The 26,236-nt window shown below is 49.8% G+C and overlaps 2 protein-coding genes and 1 long non-coding RNA gene across 3 annotated transcripts; 2 read left to right on the plus strand and 1 right to left on the minus strand.

The window, feature by feature from the left end:
- Positions 1 to 38: 38 nt before the first annotated feature.
- On the plus strand, positions 39 to 12,595 carry CYP4B1 (cytochrome P450 family 4 subfamily B member 1). Its single transcript, XM_068198665.1, has 12 exons — positions 39 to 725; positions 4,672 to 4,816; positions 5,465 to 5,509; positions 6,016 to 6,143; positions 7,673 to 7,797; positions 7,913 to 8,064; positions 8,671 to 8,777; positions 9,268 to 9,458; positions 9,948 to 10,081; positions 10,229 to 10,293; positions 10,501 to 10,583; positions 12,043 to 12,595. Exons 1-12 carry the CDS (start codon positions 546 to 548, stop codon positions 12,209 to 12,211), a joined length of 1,524 nt encoding a protein of 507 aa, XP_068054766.1. The 5' UTR covers positions 39 to 545; the 3' UTR covers positions 12,212 to 12,595.
- LOC137478686 (uncharacterized) lies at positions 12,496 to 18,927 on the minus strand. The gene is made up of 2 exons (XR_011001729.1): positions 18,829 to 18,927; positions 12,496 to 13,363 (listed from the first exon to the last, which is right to left on the minus strand). It is a non-coding gene; the product is annotated as an uncharacterized lncRNA (long non-coding RNA).
- Positions 18,026 to 25,496, plus strand: LOC137478681 (cytochrome P450 4A4-like). Its single transcript, XM_068198664.1, has 12 exons — positions 18,026 to 19,077; positions 19,935 to 20,076; positions 20,495 to 20,539; positions 20,625 to 20,752; positions 21,178 to 21,302; positions 21,397 to 21,548; positions 21,754 to 21,860; positions 22,028 to 22,218; positions 22,506 to 22,639; positions 23,067 to 23,131; positions 23,803 to 23,885; positions 24,589 to 25,496. Exons 1-12 carry the CDS (start codon positions 18,892 to 18,894, stop codon positions 24,755 to 24,757), a joined length of 1,527 nt encoding a protein of 508 aa, XP_068054765.1. The 5' UTR covers positions 18,026 to 18,891; the 3' UTR covers positions 24,758 to 25,496.
- Positions 25,497 to 26,236: the final 740 nt, after the last annotated feature.

A 26,236-nucleotide genomic window follows, 5' to 3' on the forward strand; every position in this document is an offset into this window, starting at 1 on the left:
CCGCGGTACCCGGCCCTCGGCTGACGCACGGCATCGCCAGCCCGGCGCGGGGCGGCATTCCCCGCGCTCGCTGCCGGGAGATGCTGTCCCGGCCGGCGCTGGGATGCGGCTCACAGTGCCGGCAGCGGGGAGGGAGACAGGGAAAGAAAGCGAGAGCTGTCAGCCGGGATGCGGGATGGGACTCGGTGGAGATGAGGGTGAAACCTCGTGAGGCAGGAATAGGCGATGAAGACCTCGGGAAGAGAAATCCCAGAGTACGGTCTTTCCCTCTCTCTTCAGCCTGAGGTCCCGGCGCGGAGCCAGCCGGTGCCGGCGGCGGGGACTCGGGCGGGCCGCAGCTCCCAGCCGGTGTGGCGGCGAGTGGAGTGTTCCCGCGGGATGCTCCCCTTCCCTTGCTTTCCCTTCCCTCCCAACAAGCGCTGCCGTGATTTGGCAGCCGCTCGGACTCTGGACCTGCCTCTCCGCCCCGCATTGGCTGCCGCGGCCGGTGCCGCCGGGGCGCTGGAGGACACCGGAGGCAGCGGCTGGCGGCTCTCACCGGGACGATGAAGCTCCTGTGGCTGGGCGTGGATGTCTCTAGGGTTCTGCACCTGGCCGCTGTGTTCTGCCTGACCTGCGTGCTACTGAAAGCCATCCAGCTGTTCCACCGGCGGCGGGAGCTGCTCCGGGCGCTGGCCGACTTCCCCGGGCACCCGACCCACTGGCTCTTCGGCCACGTCCACGAGGTGGGGGAGAGCCGGGTCTGCGCTGCCGGGAGCGGGGGGGAGTGCGGGGAGCAGCTTGCCCGAGGGGCGTGTGGGAATGATGCTGGTGGGACTTGTCCCCGTGGTCCGGGAGAATTGCTAGGTGGGTGAGAGGTGGGCATCCCTTTTCCCAGCCAGACCAATGTGCTTTCCCTGTCTGTGATGCTTAGCGAGAGCACGGCTCGCGCAGAGCTCCGCAGGCTGCTGCAGACTGCGCGGTGGAAAAGGGTGGTGGCTGGCTCGCAAGTAGAGAGCGGTAGAGCAGCACAGGCAAGGTCGTGCCGGGATGTGAGCCGGCATCGGTGCTGGAGGGAGCAGAGCCGCGCTGCTCCGTCCCGGGGCAGGCTCCACTGTCACCTCTCTGCTCCTCTGACAGCCAGGGCAGGGCCGCTGCAGCTCTCCCTGCGGCGCTGAGCGGATGAGATGCTGAGCAGATGCTCGCTGCTCTGACTATCCAGAGGCACTTTCTCTCCCCTTGGAGAGAGGCCAGCTTGTGTCGGCCTCGTGGCCAGGTGAACCTGACAACTGATCGTTCTGAGCCACTTTTCAGTCACAAAACACATCACAGGCATTGCATCCAGCGCAGGGGCCGTGGATCTTCTTACTACTGCTTTAAGGTCATGAGTAACTAAACCCACGTACACAGGCGAGCCTTGTTCTGGTCACTGGTGTCTCGGATGATTATTCCCCGAGGTATGCACTTGCCCACACAGATCACCATGGCTGCCTTGGCAAGCAGATTTTGACAACTCAGCAGCAGCCTCACAGGGTGTAACTGAGCTTGCCTGGTGCAAAAGGTTTTTCCATATGTGATAAAGGCTGTTTAAAATCACCTTGCCCTCTACTGGACTCTGCTGATGTCCTGCCGTGGCCATCTCTGTGGCACATTAAATAAGTGGCACCCTGAAAAGTGTCTGGGAAATCAGGAGGAGACCACACAGGGCTTGTCTCTGTGCTGTGGCACTGCCAGTTTTGCTGTGTTGGACAGGACAAGCAGTCTTTTTGGCAATGTAAGCATGAAGATGGGCCAGTTCAGAGCGTTGTTACACTGCCAGTTAGACTTTAAATCTGCAATTAAATAAAGTATGTTCTTCTGTTTGTTAGTTGTGACTATTTATCCTGGAAGGAAATGTAACCATTTGTGCCAATTACTTGCTGTCATCATGCTTAGGTTGCTCGTGCCTCAACTTTTACCTCAGGCAATGTTTGTATGAGAATTCCTTTTTTGAAGGTTTAATAATTTGCTGATTAATGCTGCTGTATTCCCCAAAGCCTAACAGTTCATCAAGCCAGCAAAGAAACTGGCAGTGCTCTGGGCACACGCTGAATACAAAGTTTGCACACACCTCGAGGAGGACCTGTGAGCTGTATTCAGGGAGAGCACTGACATTTCCTGTTCTGCTGATTTAACTGATTGTTTCCCAGTTTTGATCCGGGCCACTTTAGAATCTCAAACCTATTTGTCATGCTCTGGGTGGATCTCCTGGGAATACATCACTTTGTTTTAAAGCATTCTCTGGGTATTAGTCTCTGCTTATCCAAATGACTCAGTAGAAATGACATTAAAATATCAGGAAGAGTTGTGTAGAGCTGTTCAGTCTCACTGCAGTAGCACAATATCGTTGAAACCCAGACTGCCAACCCTGACCAAACTGACTCCCCATGGCCGGGGTTGGTGGGAAGCAGAGGAGAGCAGGGTCACTGCCCTGCTGGTCCAGGGAGGGTGTCAGTCCCTTGGCAGCCCTTTGTCCACTTCTGCCCTGTGTGGGGAGAACCCAGCCCCCTCTGGCTGCACGCAGCACACCCTCATACTCAGATTTCAGCTCCTGTGTTTTCTCTTTCTCTTGTGTTTTCTTCTTTATTTGCTATCAGTGTGTAGTTATTAAAAGTGCCCTTAAGCCTCTTCCCAGATGCTTTTAGTGTTGGATCCATTTCAAAACTTGCATTTCAGCATGAGATCAGGCAATTACCTTTCTTTTTTAGACCCAAGTGGGGTTTATACTTTTCTTTTCAAGCCCCCAAGGGAAGAAGAAGTAGAAGTAATGGTCTTTCATGCAGAGCTGGGTAGCTGGAGCCTTGATTAATGCTTGAGAGCTTTCTATTCCTCTGCAGCTCACAGAACTTTACACCCTCTGCTCCAGGAGTGCTTGGTGCAGCTGGTTATTCACCTTGAGGGCAACCGCTCCTCTCAAATAAACCCATTCAACCCTCTGCCAGCACAGGGATGGTTCTTGATAGCACAAGCCAAGGGTGCTGCTCCAAAACAAGGTTGGATGCAAAGGCTTCTAGGATTAGGACTTCTGCCAGTAAGACTTGATCAGCATCTCCCAGTTACTTTCCATTATGTTTTTTTGTGATTCACAACAGGAGAAGCACAGGTAGTTGTATCAAAGGGACTTTTACATGTTCAGGTATCACTTGGCTAAAGGCACTGTGCCAAGCACTGCTTCTGCTGGCATTTGCTGAAGAGGCAGGTGCTGAGGAGGGCTGCCTGCTTTTGCCCCGAAACTTGAGCCCTGAAGTCAGAGAGAAGGATGGTTCTATTTACCAAGTTCAAAATCGTGAACTTGAGTAAGTGAAGTTGAGCTTTCTGTAATAATTGGTTGTAGTTCATCATTCTGCTGAATGTGGGAGACATGTGGGATGTGCTGCAGGGGCACCCCAGCTTGTGAGGAAGGGGAGGCTCAGTCTTGGAGCTGAACCTGGACATGCCCCTGGCAGACACCCCATGACTCACGAGTATCCTCTCCAAGACAAGCCACACATGGCTGATTATTTGATGTGGGTGATTATTTTAGTATGAGCCGTGTCCTGGGTTCAGAAACACCAGCCAGAAACACCACACTAAAAGCTGAGCTGAGATAACTCAGCACTAAAGCAACTGAGCAAATATTCACTTGATAGCAGCCAATAGAGTGACTTTGAGGCTGGTTTCTGCCCCAGTATGCTGATTTAATTAATCTTCAAGCTTCAAGTCAAAGCAGTAGCAGCTATGTCAGACCTAACTTACCAAAATCTTTCCCCCTGCATATTGGCCCAGAGTAGTTTCTCTTCAAAGAAAAAAAAATCTTACATGGTTTTGTCTCTGTGATTTTTTTCCGCTGCCTGTGACTGTGGTTCTTCCACTAGTTCTTTGTCAATTTCCTGTACATAACAACACCGGCTATAAAGCAATAAAGCAGTGATTACTTTGGAATGAACCTTCCGATGCTGCTGATATGAAAGCTGGTGCTCATGCTGCTCCTCAGGTTGCAGCTTCCAAGGATAGGAGATAAATCTTTCTAGGAGCACATGCTCTTCATTGCCTGTAAAATTCAATTCCTAGATATCAATGAATTCTTAATGTAATGTTATTAACCAGTGTTCCCTTGTCTGAATGATCCATTGGTGAGTTTGGACTAATTCTGTTCAATCTTTCCTGGACACTGGCCTTCTCCACCAAAATGTCTGGAGGAGGCTGTGTTTTCCCACAGCTGTACTGGGGCAGACCCAGCAGCGATGCTGATGGCTGCTGCATTTTCTCCCAGCTGCAGGGGGTGCTAATTGCTCAGCCATGTGCAAATGAGAATATAATTGCATGCCACAAAATGCAGATGCTGTCTGGGGCAAATCTGTCTTCTCTGGGATGGCCATGGAAAAAGAGCAGATAACATATATGAGCTGATAAGGCACCACCACAGGTCCTAAAGGTGTTCTCTAGCTTAAGGTCAAGTGATAAGGAAGAATTATTTTATAGGAGCCTTAAAAGTAGCAAACATCTCTACTTCCCATGCTTTGCAAAAACAGGAAAAACACCTTGCTTATCCTTACCTGGTTTTGTGCTCAGAAAGACATTGAGCTTTTAAGACAGTGTATTGGGAGATTATATATATAACTTTTTCCCCTCCAAATCTGTATATTCTTTCTCTTTTTTCTTCTCCTCAACTAGTTTCTCAAGGAGGAAGAGGTGCTGGACAAGGTAGAGCTCTGGACACAGAAGTACCCACATGCTCACCCTATGTGGTTTGGGAGTTTCTCAGCATTCCTGGTTGTCACTGATCCCGACTATGCCAAGGTTCTGTTGGGCAGAGGAGGTGAGAGATTATGGCTTCAGCTGGGGGGCAGCAACCCCAGCCTGCAGATTTCCCATGCCTGCCTCAAAATTTACAGCAAGGCAGGGTTTCACAGAGAGGTTTTCTTGCAGAAATCATCTAAAGGCATGGAGAGATGTCACTCCTTCGTGCTGTGCCCTGGGTTTTTCAGGCACAGGGCTGCAGGACTGACCTGACTCCAAATCCATTGCTGGAAAATCAGACTTCCTCAAGTGCTCCTTGAAAATTTAACTACTCAGTGCCTGATCCCAGCAAGCAGAAGACACCTGGGAGCTTTTTTCCCGGTTCAGAGTTCTGGCTCCTACTGCAGAGAAGTATCTTTAGTGCATCGAGAAGAAAAGGTGCTGAACAGTGATGTCTGAGAGGGTTAATCATTTATCACACTGCACAGACTTTGGACTACCAATATTCTTGTTTTTTCCAGTGTGAGCATCTGCTTTTATATGTATTTATTGCAGCTGGCAGAGACAAAGTTGTTTTGTGTTGAAATACTGGGAGTTCTGCAGGGATGACACTGATTTTGCCTCATACCCAACCAAAAGTGAGAGCCCAGAGGGAGCTTTCAGCTGCAAACCTGGATTCATGCTATTGAAACATTTATCATTTTATTTTCTCTTTATTTTTTTACAGATCCCAAGGATAACATCAGCTATAAACACCTTATCCCTTGGATTGGTATGTATTCCCAGGGCTTTGCCTGTGAGGAATGATTCTGAAGTTAGTAAAAAGCATGCTATAAATAAACAGCATTGTATCTGTTCCTTGATGGAGTTATAGCTGAAAGCTTCCTGAAATTATTACATTTGCTGAAAAAAGTGCTAAATAGTTCTATTTATTTTCAGGGAAGGAAAGTTCAGACATAACATATCTACAAATACTTACATGTCCATAGATAGCAAAGACTGGTGATGGGGGAATCTTAAATTCATTGGAGGACTGGTGAAAAATACATCTGCTGTTCTCAATTTCTCTTTTCCAGTAGTGTTGGTGTTTTTTCTCAGAGACACCATTGTGCCATTTTGGTGAGCAGGGCTTTGCTGTGGGAGCCCTGGGGCTGATGGCAGCATTTGGAAATACCCTCTCACAGCAGCTCAGATAGCAGATTTAATCACACTCCGTGCAGGCAGCTGAGAGCAGCCTGCTTGTGCCCAGCAAAACGTGCCTTGCCTGTGTTTTCCCAGGGAATGGGTTGCTGATCTTACATGGGCCCAAATGGCACCAACACAGAAAACTCCTGACCCCAGGGTTTCATTACGACGTCTTGAAGCCGTACGTGGCCCTGATGGCAGAATCTACAAACGTGATGCTGGTAGGACTCATGATGCTCCTCTCTCTGCCCTGCTTTCTTTTCCTCATCCTGTCTGGTTAGGAGGTAAATGCTGGAGCAGGGCTTTTTTTATCTGGTAATTGTAAGGACACGCTGTGTCCTGGTGGTAAATTTTTCTGAATCACCCCAGATCCCTGCCCTTGAGCTGGAAGGGATGAACATCCATCCCTTGGAAGGAATGGGCAGGTTGAGCCTCCCTGTCCCAGTGTCTCTGGTATTGCCTTGGGATCTGTGGCTGAGGCTTCAGGATTGATGTTACTGCCATCCTCAAACCGTGCATGATCTCAGTTCAAACAGCAGTTTCTTATAAAGTGTTTGTCTAAATAAAGAATTGAGGTAAATAAATGTTCATAATAAATCCACCAAAAACAAAGGTGGGAGCAGAGCTATGCTTAAAGGGTATTATTTGCTGTCAACATACCCATGACTGGACTGCAGTCCCTGCCATGCCTCATAAACAATGAAAATGCCTTGTTCTTCAATCCACTGGTGCTGGGTGGGATGGAAACCAGTAGGAATTACAGGAGAAAGGCACCAGGTTTTGTGCATGTGAAGGAGGATTCTGGATGCTGGATCTATTCCTTCTCCTTCACCTCCCTCACTTCAACCTCCCTGGCAGCCTCAAATAGGTCCTGGCTGAATTCCTCCTACTGGCCCAGGGAGCAGCCAGGAGCCGGGGGCTGGAGAGCCAGGAGAGCTTTTGCAAGGCTCAGAAGTGCCTGGGAGTTTGAAATTCCTTGTGCACAGCGCCTGTTTTGTGAGCCCATGCCACCAGGTGGCAATCGTTGCACGTGATACGGATGTGCATCTGTCCCCACAAGCCTGGTTTGGTGCTGTGGAGCTCAGATGTCACCGTGCTCCTCCCTGCCCTCCCTTTCTCAGCTTTTAAGTCCACTCATTCCTTACAGCCTCGAGGGGACAGAGGGTCGATCATCACTTCACGTCTGCTGGGGAAGAGAGGCAGAATTTATAGTTTCTCTAGTGGTGCCCTATGCAAAGAGTTGAGCAGGAGCTCCTCTATTACTTGCTGACAAAACACACTGACACAGAGATTGTGTGACAGAAAAAAATCTTGCTCCAAAGTTTGTCTCTTGGGAACCAAGCTCAAATACGCTTAAGAACGCACCCAGTGGAGCCCAGTGCCAGCATATACTGCTCCTGTACAGAAAAACACTCTACATCCTAAGAAAGACTTAAGTAACTCCCCATCACCCAGAAATGCACCTGTCCTGGGCTTCTCCAGGGTGCTCTTGCCTCAGGATAAGGTGTAGCAGGGCTCTCACCACCACTAGGATGCAAGAAGAGCAGCTGCCTGAGGCAAATCTCAGTTTAACCATCCCACTCTTGGCTTCTCTTCTCTGAGATTTTGCTGGCAAATTGAGATCCCCTTCTTTTTTTCCCATTTCTGTGGGATGGGAGAATCTATCTAAGCACTAATTTAACCAGGGTGTGACTGCAGATCATGCAGAGCCGACCCTTGTCTTCCCATTTCTGTCTCCTCTGTGCCCTAGGATAAGTGGGAAAAGCTGACAGCAGATGGGAAGCCAGTGGAGCTCTTTGAGCACGTCAGCTTGATGACTCTCGATAGCATCATGAAATGTGCCTTCAGTTGTCACAGCAACTGCCAGATCAACAGGTCAGTGCTGGCTGCCCCAAACCCTGGCAGGAAGTTTGCAGCTCAGAAGGGAAATGGGCAAATTGCTTGTCACTGTGCTCCCAATTTTACAAGCTTCCTATTCCCCTTTCTCCAGGAAAAACGCCTACATCCAGGCTGTCTACGACCTCTGCCACATGGTGCACCAGCGCCTCCGCATCTTCCCCTACCACAATGACATCATTTACTGGCTCAGCCCCCATGGGTTTCAGTTCAGGAAGGCCTGCAGGATCGCTCATGACCACACAGGTATTCCCTGCTGGCATCCTCTCCCAAAACTTTGGACAGAGGCAGTCAGGTTTTCTCCTTGCCTGTGCAGTGATTCTGCCCAGAGGCACAGAGCTGAGATCCAAGCAGGGCATCAGCTTGCAGTGGTGATCTGATCTAGGTATGAATCAAAAGGGTCTCTCAGCTCCTGGGTTATTAAACTGGATTAATGGAGGAATTGCCCTCTGGAAATGCTCCTGTAAAATGGTCAGAGACTGGTGAGACAAGGAATGGGCACTGCAGGCAACACCAGTGCAAGGAATGATTTTCCATTCCAAGCCAGGTGTGATTTAAATGCATGACGGGTGTGTAAAGTAGGCTGAGAAGTCCATGGTGAACAAAGAAAAGGATAACAATCTCCATGGCATTTGTTGCCATGCTGCAGAAAAAGCCAAAGTGCCTGGGATGCGGAAGCACAGGTCAAATGCATCGTGGACCGAGCAGTGCTCATCTCCTTGGGTGAGGTTTGCATTCAAACCACAAAGTTTGAGATGAGTTTTTGAGATGCAAAACTCTGAGTTTTGCATTCAAAGTTTTGCAGCTTGGCATCTCCTGCCCCTGCTGAACCTTTAATCCTTTCTCCCCCAGACAAGGTGATCCACGAGCGAAAGGAATCCCTTAAAGATGAACGGGAATTTGAAAAGATCCAGAAGAAGAGACATTTGGACTTCTTGGACATTCTGCTGTGTGCCAAAGTGAGTGGCAAGGAGTGTATTTGTGGCAGGGCACAGAGTGCAAAAGCAAGTCAGTCTTTACAGGGGTGCCACAAGCCACCAGAGACCCTCAGGACTGCACAAGCCATTAAAAAAAAAATTAGCCCAGTCCCACCCAGTTGAAGAGAGGCCAAGGTGATCCAGTTTTTCATTGTTGAAGTGTTGGCAGTGTCTTTTTGGGTATACAGCATGCAGAGGGATTCTGTAGTCCTGATGGTTTAATATGGGGGGGGGGGGGTAAAGAGATTTAAAAGTGAAGGGACAGGAGCTCTGAATTCAGTGCAAACAGACAGTGATTTTGTTTACATGTATCCCACAGGCATCATCACACCCCTTGCAATAGCTGAAAGAATATAATGGCTCCTACTGGGATATTTACACATTTTTTATATATGTGTGTGTGTTACTGTAATATATATATATATATATATTTTATATATATGGGCCACTGAGAATGTCTCTGGACTGTTAGGATGAGAACGGAGCTGCACTGTCCGATGAGGACCTGCGTGCTGAGGTGGACACATTCATGTTTGAGGGCCACGACACGACAGCCAGCGGCATCTCCTGGCTCTTGTACTGCCTGGCAATCCACCCTGAGCACCAGCAGCGGTGCAGGGAGGAGATCCAGGCCATCCTGGGGGACCGGGACACAATCCAGTGGTAAGGTTGCAGCAATTCCTCTGCTGGTCACTCTTTTCCTATTGCTGCCTGTAATGGAACTTCTATCACTCATGGAAGTGAGCAGTGCCTTCAAGGCTCAAAAGCTGGGGGTGCTAAAGGTCGCTGCTTGCACGGGGACTTCACAGGATTGAGCAGATCCTTCAGCTAAGTCTGCCACCCTGGAAGGGACATTCTGGATGCCATCCCAAGTCCTGGGCCACCAGCACTGCTCTCTCTTATTTTCTCACCACAGGACATCATGGATGTGCTTTTCACTTTTCCCTGTCACTTTGCACTTGAGCTTGTTCAGTGGTTGTTCAGGTTGTTCAGAAGTGCCCTGGCACCCCCAGCCTCCAGCAGCTGTGGCTGGACATTGTGGGTCCCTCTGTTCTGTTGCAGTCTGCTCAGGGGCTGGATGGCTGTGGGTGAAGGGACCTCCTGGCACAGGCAGTGGGGGGAGTGTGGGGCTCAGCCTGCCTGTCCCAACAGGGAGGACCTGGGCAAGATGACTTACAGCACCATGTGCATCAAGGAGAGCCTGCGCCTTTACCCCCCCGTGCCTGGCGTGTCCCGGCAGCTCAGCAAAGCCATCACCTTCCCCGACGGACGCACTTTGCCGGAAGGTCTGTAAATCCCATTCCTGCCGCACAGAGCTCTGCTCTCAGGCACCAGCTGCATCCTTGCTGGCACAGATGTTCAGGCAGGGCTGTGCAGATGTTGGCTTGTTTCTTTGTTGGTGAGCCCTTTTCTCCTCCTCAATTGTTTTCCAGGCAGCATCACTGCAATAAGCATTTACCTCATTCACAGAAACCCTGAAGTATGGAAAGATCCTTTGGTGAGTTTTCTTTTGATCTCCTAATAACTTTTTCCCTTTATGATGTGCCTCTTCTCATGTACTCTTCACCTGTTAGCAGAAAAGTAGAATTCTCTCTCTGCTATGGGGTTCTTCATAAATTAAGGGGTGTCACATTTCTCAAGAAACCAGTCAGTACAGTGTTCTTTAAATAATCGCTTTTTCTTGCTGCATATTCTTCATTTCCAGGTGTTTGACCCGTTGCGTTTTTCCCCGGAGAATGTCTCTGGCAGGCACTCTCATGCCTTTCTGCCTTTTTCTGCTGGAATGAGGTAAAGGAAATTAAACACTGAAGGAGTAATGGGCAGAGACCGCCACCTGCAGTCCTGGCCCTGCAGAGTTACATAGTTAAATAGTTAAATGAGGATATAAGTGTTTGTGCAGCAGAGGGGTTCTGATACCAGCAGGCAAAATGGGAAGGCAGCATTGCCAAGCCCCTTCTGGGGGCTGGGAATTGGGTCCCAAAGCTGTGGAACATCCTGTTGGCATCCTGCAGGGAGCCTGCAGCATTCTGATCTCACCAGCTCTCCTCTTCTGGATGCAGAGACCCCACCCCACCCTCCTGCCCTTTGATTCCCTACTTTCCCCCTCTCCCCAATCCTTCGCTTTGCCCTGTGCTGACTCCTTCAAGGCAAACACCTTGCAGACCTTCCCTGCTTGGAGACCCACCACCTCATCCCTGCAGGCCTGTCCTTTGGCTTCCCCATCTCCCTCCTTGTCCGTGCTCATTGACCACACATCATGAGCTCCCGATGTTCCTCCCAATTCCTCCTGCTCAGCCCATGCGTCTGGGGCCCCCTGAACTGCAGAGGGGGATGATATGTGCTGGTGTGGGAGGGCTGGGGTAGGCTGAGCAGGTTTGCTGTGCCCAGCACTGCAGTGGAGCTGTGTGGGATGGGCTGTGCGGGGTTGCTGTGCCCAGCAGTGGATGGAGCTGTGTGGGATGGGCTGTGTGGGGTTGCTGTGCCCAGCAGTGGGATGGAGCTGTGTGAGATGGGCTGTGCGGGGTTGCTGTGCCCAGCACTGGGATGGAGCTGTGTGGGGTTGCTGTGCCCAGCACTGGGATGGAGCTGTGTGAGATGGGCTGTGCGGGGTTGCTGTGCCCAGCACTGGGATGGAGCTGTGTGGGATAGGCTGAGCAGGTTTGCTGTGCCCAGCAGTGGATGGAGCTGTGTGGGATGGGCTGTGCGGGGTTGCTGTGCCCAGCACTGGGATGGAGCTGTGTGGGATGGGCTGTGTGGGGTTGCTGTGCCCAGCAGTGGGATGGAGCTGTGTGGGATGGGCTGTGCGGGCTTGCTGTGCCCAGCAGTGGATGGAGCTGTGTGGGATGGGCTGTGCGGGGTTGCTGTGCCCAGCACTGCAGTGGAGTTGTGTGGGATGGGCTGTGCGGGGTTGCTGTGCCCAGCAGTGGGATGGAGCTGTGTGGGATGGGCTGTGCGGGGTTGCTGTGCCCAGCAGTGGGATGGAGCTGTGCGGGGTTGCTGTGCCCAGCACTGGGATGGAGCTGTGTGAGATGGGCTGTGCGGGGTTGCTGTGCCCAGCACTGGGATGGAGCTGTGTGGGATAGGCTGAGCAGGTTTGCTGTGCCCAGCAGTGGATGGAGCTGTGTGGGATGGGCTGTGCGGGGTTGCTGTGCCCAGCACTGGGATGGAGCTGTGTGGGATGGGCTGTGCGGGGTTGCTGTGCCCAGCACTGGGATGGAGCTGGCTGAGCTGCTCCGTTTCTCTGCAGGAATTGCATCGGGCAGCAGTTTGCCATGAACGAGATGAAGGTGGCACTGGCTCTGACCCTGCTGCGTTTCGAGCTCTCACCCGACCCTGCCGCGCCTCCCCTCAAAATAACTCAGATCATACTCCGCTCCAAGAACGGGATTCACCTGTATTTAAAGAAGATCCGCTGATGCTGGAAAACATCCTGCCTTCACCAGAGGGAGGGACCAAGCAGATGACGGGACAGTGTGTCTCTGGGGCAGAAGTGCAGGGTAGGATTTGGGGATGAGGACTCTGGATTTCTGTGCTTCATCCACCAGCTGAAAGCCCTTTTCAGGCAAGACTTGGGTGGCTGGGATGCCATTGCACAGACCCATCTGCTCCAGGGCACTGATCTGAGAGCAGCTGGGCACGGCCACTCTGTCTGTCCCCTTGCACTGCCATAAGGGTGGGCCTGGCCTGGTCTGGGAACATCTGCAGGTCCCACCAGCCTTATTCTTACCAAATCCTGCCTTCACACTCATGCCCTTGCCAAATCTGTGACCATTTCCAGCCCTGCTCCGTCATCGGCACCTTCCTCAGTGCCTAGAGGTCAGCCCTCCTCTCCAGCAGTGGGGACAGCCTGTGACAGACCTCTGTCTCAGTTCTCACACTCAGTAGACCTCTGATTTGTTGAAAGCACTGATTCCAGTTTGGGCTCTGAAATTGTGCTCAAACTGCAAAATATTCTGTAATTTTTGTCTTAATAAAACCAATAATTTTTCCTGCAACAGCAGCTGTGTTGTTCATATTGCTGGTGCTTGCCCACTTCAACACAAATGCAGTGTAAAACTCCTTTAGAAATGGGTGATGGAGAGGAAGGCCATGAGCAGCAAGAGAACACCCTGGACAGGCCAGGAAACTGCCTGTGGGTCTCCAGCCAACACCGCATCTCCTTCCATGGGCAACTCTTTAACAGGGGTCCAATAATCAATCATCAGTCAAAGTTCTCATAGTTAGAAAGTGTGTCTTGGTGGGGGGGGAGGGTGTTCCCTCTTTTTTTTTTTTTTTTTTAGTATTATTTTATTTTCTTAAGCTGATAAAATTATGAGAGTTGGTACACTGGAGGACACTAGTGAGCTGTCCTCTGCCTCTGCAGGAATCATTATTGGGATAGAATATCACACATCAAACTGAAATCCCAAAAGCTGGGAGAAGGCTGCTGTGCAGTTGGACATCAGATGACTTCATACAGCCTTCACCTGCAGGGTCTGGTTTGCAGGGATATGCTGGGGCAGCCCAGGAGAAAATCCACTTGCTCCAGCTGCCTGTCCCCTCTTCAGACATGAGGTGCAGCTCTTGAGCTGAAATCAGAATTATGCGATGGAGAGACAGAGTGTGCTTATCAAAATGTCAAAAGTTATGAAACTATGAGACACCACAAGCTCTTTGGAGGGCCATGTCAGGATACAAAATTATCTTGATAAATTGAAAAACTGCTGCTGTGAATGGGATGCAAGTCCATAAGCACAAGAGCAGGCACAGGCATAGCACAAAAAAAAATTACTGACAGGCAGCAATTTCTCCAGTGGATGTTCTGTACACAGAGATGGAAAGGGTAATATGAACCAATAATATCCTGCTCTTGCAATCACAACAAACATCATACTTGGATGCATAAGCACAAATATTTCTCAAAAAGTTTTCTCTTGGGTCTCTTTCAGCAGATGAAATGAGACAGTGTCCTTCAACCCTGTTTGGAGATTTAAGTATAAAAGAAACAGCATCTTCTCCAAGCTTACATACTCTGAAGTGCAAAATGAGAAAATTTTTAATCAAAATAACTGAAGTTACCAGAAGCAAATTACATATATCTCTGTATTGGATGCAATTTTCTTATAAACACAAGATCTGAAAAAAAATACCATCTAAAGAGGAGTGGATGAATCTTGGCATTCCAATGTGAAAGATTAAAGCTCGAGCACCTAATGAGCAAGAGCAAAGGCTGAAATCATGGTGTACCCACTGAAAGAGAGTAGGTTAAAGAAGGAACACACCAGGGGAACTTGACATACCTCATGTAGATAAATGGCAGCTGCTAAATTGCATTTGGGTAGATACAGATTGCACAATGTCAAGCACTCCCTAAGATATCTAAAGCCCTGGCATAGGTTATTTGGAAAATCTGCAGAGGTTTTAAAAGTTGGTGACTGGTTTTACCGAATACTCCAGAAGCCCAGAGGAGGTAATGGATGTGGTAGAAAGCTGGGGCAAGTTTGGTTTGGGTTTTGTGAATGGGTTGAACTGGGGGTACAGGAAAAGCTGGACTGGGAATCCCAACTGGACCATCCAACAGGTGAATGTTCCTGCCCCTGGGATGGAAAAGCCTGACTGCTCCTGTCTTCATCCTGTTCAGTCATTCTCTCCCTCGTGACTTTTAGGATTCACTAAAAAACTGCCTCTTCATATCTGAAAATGGAAGATGCTCTGCAGCATTCTCACTGTCCTCTCAGAGTTGTGCTTGTGGCTTCTTCACATGAGAAGGGAGCAGAGCCTGGTTTCCCCTGCAGCCACCCAAACCCAGCATAAAATCTGCTCACAAATCTCTCCTGTGATGGTGCTGTCACCCCCGGAGGCCAGGAAACTGAAGACACTCTGTTAAATAACACCCCACATGGCAGCCCACTCACAATTTCCCCGACCCACATGGGCCAGCACTGCATGCCAGGCCAGCCAGCCTGCATCCCATATCCTGCATCCCATATCCCATATCCTGCATCCTACATCATCCCACATCTTGCATCTCATATCCTGCATCCTGCATCATTCCACATCCTGCATCATCTCACGTCCTGCATCACAGATCTTCCATGGCTTCCCTGCTTCTGAACTGGAGAGCAGGGCTGAGGCTGCAACAGGGCTTCTGGAGCTACTGTGCCCCAGTGCCAGAGCAAGCCAGATCTTTCTAGAACCTGACTCCTGACAGCCATTCCCTAAATCTACTTTTCCCCTCCTAGGTATTAGAGATATGGTAAAGACTGGTCACATGGAATAAAAAGAGCTGGTTACATGGGATGTATTGCTCACTGCAATAAAGAAAGTCGAGGCCCAGCTGCAGAGAGCTACCTCCTTCTTTCACACTTCCCTACTTTTTGCAGAAAGGGTAATCCCAACGGTGATGGGCTGACCTTGGACTCTGTGATTCAGACCTTCAGATAACTGTTGCTACAAGAGCTCCTGCTGGTGGCTGTACGAGGTTCAACAAGGGTCAGTCTTGGTTTCAGTTAAAAACGTCTTGGATTTTTCTCATTGCGGCTTGGTTTTTCGACAGCAGCAGGGCAAAGATGCCACCTACTCCTGCAGTTATTCCTCTCCCCACAGACTGTCACAGGCACTATGCAGCTACATCCCTGTCATGGGAAGGTGTCTGTCTATCTCAGTTTGGTGGTGGCACTTTTTTGGATGCTTCCAGGCACAGTGGAAGTAGCAGGACCAGCAGGGAGAGCAGCTGGCTTGCAGCGCCGGGAATGCAGTCCTCGCACAGGACCCACGCCGCTCTCCAGGCAAATTTACTGTCAGATGGCACCAGCAATTTCCATCTAAACTCCACTGGGATTTTACACTGGAAGCAGCCAGTAAATTAAATAAGTATTGCAACATATTTGTAAGACAGCTGTATTAAATGATTCCAGATATACATTCATCCTCGAGACATGTGTGGTCAGATGGGATCCAGGCAGCTTGCATTACTGTGCAACACTTGCTGGGCTCTTGCCATGATTTTCTCATCTATCATGTGTTTGGAAGCTTGAAATGTTATTATTTTTTTTGGCATTACTGCTACATTTCATCTGTCACCACTATGTGCTGCAGGAACACACAGGGACAGATGGGCCTGGACTCTTCTTCCTATCTGAATAAACACAGGCACAACCAGGGAAAGCAGCTGCTGCAAGGTCACGCTCTAGGGCAAAGCACCCATTTGCCACCTAAATTTCACCTGCTCAATAAACCACTTTTTCTGCCATGAATTCTAACCATGTGAGTTAAATCAGTGAGGAAAATCCTCTCCTTCTTCTGCTTAGGTGTCTAAAGGGAGTGGAGAAATTCCCAAGACCCAGAAAGCAAATTCCACAGCCTGCTGTGTCCATGGTTGTGGTATGGGATGGAAATTCTCCAGTGTAAGTGGGCTGTTTCATGTTGATGGCCTGAACTGTTGTGACCCCACTGCCATCACGTGGACATCCACAGCACTAAGACAACCCTCCAGAGGCTCTCTGCAAATGATTAACAACTTTCCAAGTGTCCTTTTACACCTAACTGCAGTTTCACTGGTCTAAAATGTTCAGAAGGTCAAGCCAAGCTTCTGTTCCCCCTGCCAGCCTCCCCAGACCACTGTGGCTATCAGAAGACCTTTGTACCTGCTTTTTCAGGTTGAGATCTTCTTCTGGAATCCTCCATCACCAGGGCTGCAGATTCTTCTGGTGCTAACAGATTGTTCTGTCCCAGGCCCTTACAGTGATCAAACCAACACTGTCCCTTTTCATTTTTCTTCACTTGCAGCTCTTCAGCAACTTCACTTTGCCTTTTAAACTTTCATTGTTTCTTCCCCAGCAAAACCCCCTGAGTTTTCTTCCCCAGGCTGTGAGTGTTCATGGTTTCTCTTGCTGTGAAACCTCTGAAATACATGAGAAAGGTTTTTATTTCACCTCCACCAGTGAAACATAGAATGCAGAGGCTGGAGGCTGGATTAAACCCAGTTTTGCTATCACCAAAGATCAGATTCTTGCTTCCACATCCCCATAAATGTGGATTTAACCAGTTTGTCCCCTATGTTCCCTCCATATCGGCTCAGCACTTGGCATCTCATATGAACTTCAAGACAAACCATATCCCTTCTCTTCACTCTCAACAGAGTTTACTGGTTAATTTACAACAATAAGGAAGTCATTTTGGTAAAAATTGACCCTGTTCATTGTCAAAGCCACTCTCCAGAGACTTCATCAGCACTGAAAATTCCTGTGTTATTATAAAAGTTTAATCTGAAGCTGTATCAGAAACTCCATCCACCGGCCTGGCCCCTCCACCTCTGGGTTTGGGGGTATTTATGGGTTATTTTGTAGGGGATTGCTGAAAGGTGCCAGCCAAATCCAGATTGATCAGTCTGGTAATGATGTAGGCACCACAGGACATTCCAAACAGCTCCATTGGCACTGAAGAAAGGCTCAGTCATCAGACCTCCCTCTTTTCTTTGTGCAGACCTTGTGAGGGACCCAACTACACAGCTTCATAATATTTATGAATGTTCTGCAGGTCTTCACATGAGAGTTTGTCGTGTCAAACTGGGTCCCTTATGCTCTGGCTATACCCAAAGCCCTCCCTAGGAAATGTTCAACTTGATTGTAGCGTTCTGCCTCCTAAAGATCAACTTTTAACTCTCCCTTGAACTTTCCCACAGATCCAGCTGGCTCAGTCTAAAAAGATACTCTAACTTTCAAGAAGATGGCCTAGTGTGTGAAAAGGTAACGCTGCTCAGTGTAGTGCCTACCAGGGACGTTCTCCAAGGCAATGGCAATGAGCCTCGGCTAATCAGTGGGGTTTTTTTGGCAAAATGACTCTACAAGCAGAAAATGTGGGACACGGCATATTTTAGACTAAAAACTAAAGGGAAGTGTCCAAACATCAGAAGTCCTCTGTCTCAGAGATGTGTTACATTGAGAAGAAACACTCACAAAGTTCAGCAGCCCCTGTGTTGTAGCCTATCAGACTATCAGTCTCCACAGCTGATAACCCATTTGATCCTCATAGTACCCCAAGACACAAATGGGACATTATTTCAGCCCATCTGGGATCCTGCTTTTTACAACATGCGTGGAAGTCACCCACACACGTCAGACTTCCAGCTCCACTTCTTCACCAGCTCCACATTGCCATTCCAGGTTTCTGGGCTTATGGGATGGGAACTCAGGTAAGCAGCAGGATCTGCACAGGGATTGCAAGGAAGGTCCTACCTGGTCCCCAACCAAGCACTGCATCAGAGAGGTAAATGCAGAGATGCAGAGCCCTTTTGGAGAAGGTGAGAAGCCGTTTGGACAGAGGTAGGAGGGCTCACCAGGCCTGTAGAGGGAACATGGCCTTGCCATCACACCTCCCCATCATGTGCTCTCAACCTTGCTGTAGCTCACTTCAATGCTCTGCAGCTTTTCCTCTCCTTGTCTCATCTACTAACCGTGGTAATTCCCCTGGACAGCAGTTTTGTCTCCTGGCTTGTCCGTGGAAGAAGCCCTTGGGGAACAGGGCCACATCCCTTGTGTGCTGCTGGAGTGATGTCCATTCTCTGGCTTTACAGCCCAGCAGAGCTGGGTGATGCTTCAGGCACCCAGGGCACTGCTTTCACAGGTGAAGGTGGCTGACTCCATGCAGCACACTCATTGAGAGGTGGCCTGTGTGTTCCTCACTTCCTGTGGGCAGATGAACACCTCCTACACCTGAACTCTCTGAGCACAGCACGGAGCTCAGTTCCAGCCGCAGCCTGCCTACCTCTCACCTCCTCCCTCCTCTTCCTTCAGCCACCTGGGCATGGAGGACTGTGGGTGGGTGTGACAGTGCTGCTGGGACTTCAGCAAAAGCAGGAACTATTCAGAGGCTGGTTGTTCTCCAGGTTGCAGGGACAGGCTGCAGAAAGCAGGTCAAAGGGGGACTGGGTGCACAGGCTGCTGGCTGGGCTGACGCAATGTTTGCCCTGATGTTCCAGCAGCTATAAATTGCTGTCAGCTCAGCTCCTGCAGAGGAGGAGGGAGAGGATTTTTACCTGCACTGAGCTCCTCACCTGGCTCAGGCGTGAGAGGAGCAGGTGAGAAACAGGCAGGAGAGGGCAGTGTCCTGGACCAGCATGGCATCTCTGTTGGACAACATAACCAGACCTTCTGCTGCCGTCCTGCAGCTGTCTGTGCTGCTTGGTGTAATCTTTGTGCTGCTGAAGGTGCTCCAGTTGTACTGGGAGAGGAAGAAGCTCGTCAAAGCTCTGGAGGCATTCCCTGGCCCCCCAAAACACTGGCTCTACGGCCACAATCACCTGGTAAGGAGTAGGTGGGCTCAGTCAGGGTGGGTTTGTCCCAACTGTGCGAGGTATCAGTCAGGATGAAGAAGGACTGGATGGGGTGTGTGTGTCCCCTGCTCCTTTCTCTTCCTACAGGAGAGGACTTCTGTGCAGGGAGTGCCAAGGCTTCTGCAGGGCAGGAGGAAAGGGTGCTGGATATGTGGTGTGCATCATTTGGCAAAAAAGAAACATGCTCTTTTCAATCATGTCCTTAAACCAAGAGTCATGGGACTTCCATGAAGTTATTAAAATATGAGCAATCATAATAAGCAATAGTAATCATAATTAATGTCTCTTTACTACATTAAACCTTCTTCCAATAGGAGTGTCTTACCCTATAGCTGCTGAAGAAGACACGGCCACAAAAGCAGGGTGTTTTAATGCAACCATTTTCATCCTGCTATAGTGCAGATGCTTTGCTTTCACACTGCATGCACACCTTGCACTGCTGAAATTGGGGAACAGGGGTGTGACAGCCTTGGTCCTCCTGGCCTGCCTACCAGACGTCCTGACATTGCCAATGCAGCTGTAGATCCCAAGTGCAACATGGAGCTGCTCCAAGCCCAGGCCATCCTAAGGTGTCTCAGCTGCCACCAGCCCAGCAAGGGACTCTCCATGGAGTTATCTTGTGCTGCAGGGATTTGGTGGCTCAGACAGCTTTGCCTCTTGTGCACGGTCCCTTTGCAACACTCATCCTCTCCTCTACCTGAGGCATAAAAGCGTCTGTGTGGCAAGTCCACCCTCTCTTCCTTTATTTCCCAATAAAGAACTTCTGCTCTCCCTGGCATGTCCCTCTTTTTCTGCCTTTATTAATCCATTATTAACTCTCATTGCAGATGAAATCTGAAAGTTTTTTACACCAAGTAGTGTCATGGGGACAAGAATATCCCTATGCCTTTCCCAGATGGTTTGGACCAACCCTGCCATCTATAATCATCCACCATCCTGAATATGCCAAAATCATACTTGGCCGAGCGGGTGAGTCTCTACCTCTGATTTTGAGAAGTCTTTGACACTTTCCTACCAAGAAAATACTGGGAAACTTGCCTGGAGCTATCCCCTCTGCCAGCTTCCTTCACAGCTATTGCAATTCTTCTTTCGCTCCTCTTCCCTAACTCCCAGGCTGCCCCAGGTTTCATGGAGCAGTATTCCTGTGCAAAACAGAGACCAGGTGCCTGTTCCTTCCAGTTTCTTGTCAGTTCCCAGTTTGAGGGCTGTCTGTCTTACTGTCTTCTATGACTTCTACCACCATAATATTTGTGCTTCCCAATAAACCCAGTAAAAATGTGAGCTGTCATGCCAATGGCAAGAAGGCATTGGCAAATGGCAATTTTCTCTTTTTTGTGTTGAATTCATCAGTTATTCATACATTTCTGATATTTGTTCCATTTTACAGATCCCAAGGCTAGTGCAGTCTACAAACTCCTAGTTCCCTGGATTGGTAAGTCAAAAGCAGTAGTAAGGCTGTCAGAGCTGTGATCAGAGCCTGCAGGAACTGATGGTGCCTTTTGCTCCTTGTGCTTCAGGGAAGGGGCTGCTGATCTTGGAAGGAAGCAAATGGTTCCAGCACAGGAAGATGCTCACCCCAGCCTTTCATTACGATGTGCTGAAATCTTACGTGACCCTAATGTCAGATTCAGTCAAAGTGATGCTGGTAAGAATCCCCACTCCTGCTACTTTTACCTTTCAGCTCTGAAACAGTGAAAATAAAAAATGAGTAAGAGAAAGAGACGGCACTTAGAGAGTTCCTACTTTCACTGAATTTTTGGAGTAGTTTTGAAGTTCTAAAATTGCTTTCCTCATCTTCCTTTGGACATTCCACTTATTCTTTCTCTTTGTTTGCCAATAAAATCAACCACTGCAAGAATATCCTTTCATACCCTCATGTGTATCCTTTCATACCTGGGAAAAGAAATGCGCAGAAGAGTTAGATTAGGTTCAAGGAATATATCATGAACTAGGGCCTCTGCTTCCAGAAAATAAAGCAATTAGCAGTGTGGATCTGGGAAGAGGGACAGGAAAATATGACCTGACCACAGATGGTGCTCTGTCTCTCCTTACCCCTGGCTCTTCCTCTAGGATAAATGGGACAAGAGGATCACAGAGAGGAGATCAGTGGAGCTCTTTCAAGATGTCAGCTTGATGACACTAGATAGCATAATGAAATGTGCCTTCAGTTTTAATTCCAGCTGTCAGACTCAGAGGTCAGTGCCTGAGTTTCCAAACCCTGGGAAAGCGAGAGCTCCTGTTTCACCACTCATTTTGCTAACACCAGCTTTGACCCTGGTCTCCTTACAGTGACTCCCACTATTATATTAGAGCTGTTTTTGACCTGACCTACCTCCTGAGCAATAGGATCCGGAATTTTTCCCTCAAGGATGTCTTCTACGACTTCACTTGCAATGGCCGCGCGTTTCAGAATGCCTGCAAGCTGGCCCGTACCCACACAGGTACTCCTACCCCTTTCTCCCCAGCCCTGTCTCCCATCTGAACCTCTCTGCCACTTGCCCCTGGAGTGGCTCAGAGTGGGGTTACAGCATGGACTGGCCAGAGGGTTACACCTTAAACCGAGTCCAAGCTGATGACCGAGCAGTCAAGTACGTGAGGGTACTCTGGAGGGACAGGATACACAGAACTGATCTCTCCTCTGTGCAGATCAGGTAATAAAAGAAAGAAAGATGTTGCTCTCCAATGAGAAGGAGCTTGAAAAGATCCAGAAGAAGAGGCACCTGGATTTTCTGGACATTCTTCTTTGTAGCAAGGTAAATGTTTGAGATGATCATACCAAATGCCAAAGAACAGAACTGTGTGACACCAAGGGTGCATCAGCCCAAGAAGGGAAGCACAAGAGACACCAAATCATGCAAGCCCTTTGGGTAAAAAGAAAAGACCTGTGTGCTTAGGAATGACATGCTCTCCTCTGTCTTAGGATGAGAATGGAGCTGGACTGTCCGACGAGGACCTGCGTGCCGAGGTGGACACCTTCATGTTTGAGGGTCACGATACCGTGGCCAGTGCACTCTCCTGGCTCTTCTACTGCATGTCACTGCACCCTGAGCACCAGCAGCGGTGCAGGGAGGAGATCCAGGGCATCCTGGGACACCAAGATACCATTGAGTGGTGAGCTAGGACTTCTTATTCCTTTATCTTGAACTCTTTTAATTTACCCTTGAAGGCCTTTGACACAGCTCCTCCCAACATTCTTCTCCCTTAATTGGAGAGATAAGGATTTGATGGGTGGACTGTTCAGTGGTTGAGGAATTGTTTGGAAGGTGGCATCCAGTGGGTGGTGGCCAATTGCCCGGATCAGTGACAAGTGGTTTCCCTCAGGGGTCTGTACTGGGACAGACCAGTAACACCTTTGTCAATGACGTAGACAAAGGGATTGAGTGCAAGTGTGCCTTCAGGGAGGATCTTGGGAAGATGACTTACACCACGATGTGCATCAAAGAGAGCTTACGCCTGTTCCCACCAGTTGCTTCTGTGTCCCGAGAGCTTTCCAAACCTGTCACATTTCCTGATGGACGCAGCTTGCCAGCGGGTAGGTCTGTTGAGTTTGTCCACCCTTCATGCTGCTGTCTGTGACAAGCAGGGCTTCCTTGCTCTGTGTGGAGGGGCTGGAGGGTCTCCAGACTCCATTCTCTCTCCTGTAGCTGGACAGAGCTACCACAGCTTGCTGCCACAGTGAGCCTGGGAAAGGTGGCCAGACAGAGTCCAAGGACCTGCTCCAGAGCTCAGAGTGGCCTTGTGGAGTGTTGTTCCTGGCCAAGTGAAAGTCATACACTGATAGACAAAAAGGGACCCAGCTCTGAGGTCTTTGCTTTTCACGTGTGAGGTTTTCAGGAGATCCCTGCCAGATCTCCGGCAACAGCCCCTGCAGAGCCCAGGGAGGGAGAGCATCCCAAAAACACCTCTCCTGCATTTTCACTCTGAGCTGTCATGAACTTTTTCTCACTTTTCTTTTACAGGCTGCCAGGTTGGAGTGAATATATTTGCTATTCACAGGAACCGGGATGTGTGGGAGAACCCTGAGGTATTTCACTTTGATAACAAGAAAGGGAGGATGGTCTCTGAGCCCAGACATCCATTCCCCTTGAAGAAGGCAGCCTGTGTCTCCCTGCTATGTTTTTTTTTTCCCTTGTCATCCCAACAGTCCACATCTCAATACAAAGTTCAATCGAGTTACCAGACGCCCCAAAGTCTTTGAACATGACAAAGAGCTGGGAAAAGATGTTCAATAGTCTCTCTTTGTGCTTGGTGACACAGAGATGCTCTAACTGCTTTCAGCTGCCCTGCACACACTTAGAATGTTAGAAGCCCCACAAGAGAGTGTGTGAATTGAAGATGATATTTTAGAGGCTTCAAGAAATACCTGGAAAGTTTGAAGAAGGCTGCATAGCTGACTCTCTCTAGTGGCTGTCTGGAGAGCAAGGATCAGGCATCTCTGGAATGGAGGGATCCTGGCTTGATCCTTGCTGCCATGAATGAGAAAACACCTGCAGGGATCTTGGACGCTGTAGTGGGTGACCTGGGTATGTCTAAGGGGAAGATCCACTCAGTGGCTTTGTAGAGAGATGATTGTCATCAACAGCTCCCCAGGAAGAGCAGAGGCCACATCCAGCCCTAACCTGGGGACCGGGGAAGAACCTGGTGCTGCTCAGATGACACCAAACACTGACCAAATGGTCTTTGTTTCTCCCACAGGTTTATGATCCCCTAAGGTTTTCTCCAGAGAACTCAGCACAGAGGCACTCCCATGCTTTCCTGCCTTTCTCTGCTGGATCCAGGTGGGATATCCTTCATCCCTCTCCTTCTATCAGGCTGCCTTGCATGTGAGACCTAGCTCAGATGCGAGCTCCTAAGGCTAATCCTCCCTCAGTCTTCACAAGCCAAGCTGGCTTGGCCAACTCAAGCAGACTTTCCATAACAGGATCTCCTATTACAGCATCTCCTGTAATAGGATTTCCATGCTCCATCAGCTCTGTGGTCACTGTAGGATTTCACACATTTTTTCTTGTGGCTTTGTGGAGATGTTTACATTTTCTGTTGCCTGTGTTGGGAGCACCACCCCCTTGTTTAGGGGTGAGTCCCAGTGCACCTCAAAGCTAAAGGGGCCAAGTCTCCATGGGTCCCATGCTGTATCAACAGACATATGTAGGATATTGAGGTCTCAGTAGCTTGCAAGAGGATCACCACACAGAGCCAGAAATAACCTTTTGGAGGTGTCTGGGCTTTTAGCTGGCTCCTGGCTGCACTTCCTAGTGAAGTAAACCCCTGTTCTCTCAATCTTGAATCTTTTTTTCAATGTTCAATAATAAAATAAATAGCAATACCGCACCACAGAGCTGGGTGTATCAGGGGCTTACTAGATAAGCTGTGGTGTCATCCTCGCAGCAGCTGGAGGTCCCCCAGCTCTCACATGGGGTGAGTCCAGCTCGGGGTGGCTGGGGACGAAGGCAGCAATCGGAGCACTTGTCACCCTCTCTGCAGGAACTGCATCGGGCAGCAGTTTGCCATGAATGAGATTAAGGTGGCGCTGGCCTTGACCCTGCAGCACTTCGAGCTCTACCCGGACCCATCCAAGCTTCCCATCATGATACCACAGCTCATCCTTAGGTCCAGCAATGGGATACACCTGCATTTGAAGAAGGTTTTCTGATCCCACAGAGTACCATGGCAGGGGGACAAGAGCTCTCCCAAGGGACACCCTCACACCCAGAGGTTTAAGAGGGGATCATCAAACAGACCCACAGTGGACCTCTCCCATATTAACCCCTGTCCTACTGTTGTCCAGAGGGGCTTGCTGAGCTCACAAGCACCAAACCCAGCAGGTTCACTTCCCCTCCTTGCAAGGGGAGCAGCACTGCAAAGGGAGTTCCACAGCATCGCTGTGGCTCATCCTTCACCTCCAGGAGCATCCTCTATGTCCTGCTCATCTCCTCGTCTCCAACCTGCCCTCATACACTCCCTGACAGGACTTCTGTCACCTGCCTGTAGATTTGTCCCATTGTCAATTCCCACTTGGGCTTGGCAGTGAACAGCACCCAGCATTGTTTGCAGGGATGCCTAAAGGCTGGGCACAGAGCCCCTGCCCTGCCTGCAGCCTGGGTGTGCTGGGCCAGGAGGCCCCTCCCGGCAGCGTCCCTGCATCCCCCTGCACCACCCTCCCAACGATTCCTGTTCTGGGGCTGGCACTGTGCCCACCATTATGGAGATGAATGCTTGTGGCTCTTTTCTGCCCCAGCTCTGAACTTCCTTGAGCTGAGGGTGCTCAGGAGCCAGCACAGAAAATGCCACCATCTAACCTGAGGGAGCACTTGGCACACTGGAAACAGCATGTGATCAGCATTGTTCTCCTCTCTGAAATTAAAATAAAGCCTTGTGGGGATGATCTCCAAGCATGACTTCGGCTTCCTTTGCATTTGGAGGCCCAGCAGGGCACAAGAGGAGTCCCAGCAGGCCAGAGGCAAGGCTGCGGCCAAGGGTGCAGTGCTGTCAGTGTTTTCTCAAGCCACAAGCACTGTTTCCATGCGACCTGTTGAGCCTGTTTCCACAGATCCCACAGCATCCATCACCTCACTTTTGACTCCAGGAGTTTCAGTAGTAATGAAACAACTGAAATGATCTGTGGTCAAACAAAGCAAAACAGAAATACACACCGCACACACAAAAGTGCTGGTGGTAAGAACAAAGTTAGCTTGCAAAATAGAACAAGAAGAGATGTGAGCCTGCCTCAAACCCTGTCCTACAGAGGCTGAGAACTGACTGCTCTGTTCAAGGGTGGCCTGCCCAAGGGGTGAAGGTGAGCACTGGCCCTGGAATTGGGCTTGTTGTGGGGGTGGAGGGAGCTTTTCTCCAGCACCAGTCCAGGTGGACCATGTGGATGAGCCGCCGGTCAGGGTGTGAAATGGATCAGTAGGTGGCAGTGGGAGACCCAGAAAAAGTCCTCCCTGGTTCCTGGGAGAACCCCGGGCTTGGCAGGCAGCACGGCCAGGCCCAGCAAGGCAGATGATGTGTCCTCTCCCTGGGGACATCCCTGTCCCCACCCTCAGCAGAGCAGCCACTCTGTCAGTTCCCTGTGTGTCTGTGGCATTACCCAAGCCCAGGGGAAGTTTGTCACCGCAAGGCCCCGGGCCCC

Source organism: Anomalospiza imberbis, chromosome 9 (genome assembly GCF_031753505.1).
Source record: "Anomalospiza imberbis isolate Cuckoo-Finch-1a 21T00152 chromosome 9, ASM3175350v1, whole genome shotgun sequence".
Lineage (NCBI taxonomy): Eukaryota > Metazoa > Chordata > Aves > Passeriformes > Viduidae > Anomalospiza > Anomalospiza imberbis.

What these genes read in the sequence shown, in the direction of transcription:
- CYP4B1 (XM_068198665.1), top strand. Translation starts at nt 546, where the DNA reads ATGAAGCTCCTGTGGCTGGGCGTGGATGTCTCTAGGGTTCTGCACCTG. An exon ending in TCTTCGGCCACGTCCACGAG is followed by an intron (nt 726 to 4,671) that starts GTGGGGGAGAGC and finishes CTCCTCAACTAG; the next exon opens with TTTCTCAAGGAGGAAGAGGT. An exon ending in GATCGCTCATGACCACACAG is followed by an intron (nt 8,065 to 8,670) that starts GTATTCCCTGCT and finishes TTTCTCCCCCAG; the next exon opens with ACAAGGTGATCCACGAGCGA.
- LOC137478681 (XM_068198664.1), top strand. Translation starts at nt 18,892, where the DNA reads ATGGCATCTCTGTTGGACAACATAACCAGACCTTCTGCTGCCGTCCTG. An exon ending in TCCAGCTGTCAGACTCAGAG is followed by an intron (nt 21,303 to 21,396) that starts GTCAGTGCCTGA and finishes GTCTCCTTACAG; the next exon opens with TGACTCCCACTATTATATTA. An exon ending in CACCAAGATACCATTGAGTG is followed by an intron (nt 22,219 to 22,505) that starts GTGAGCTAGGAC and finishes GTGTGCCTTCAG; the next exon opens with GGAGGATCTTGGGAAGATGA.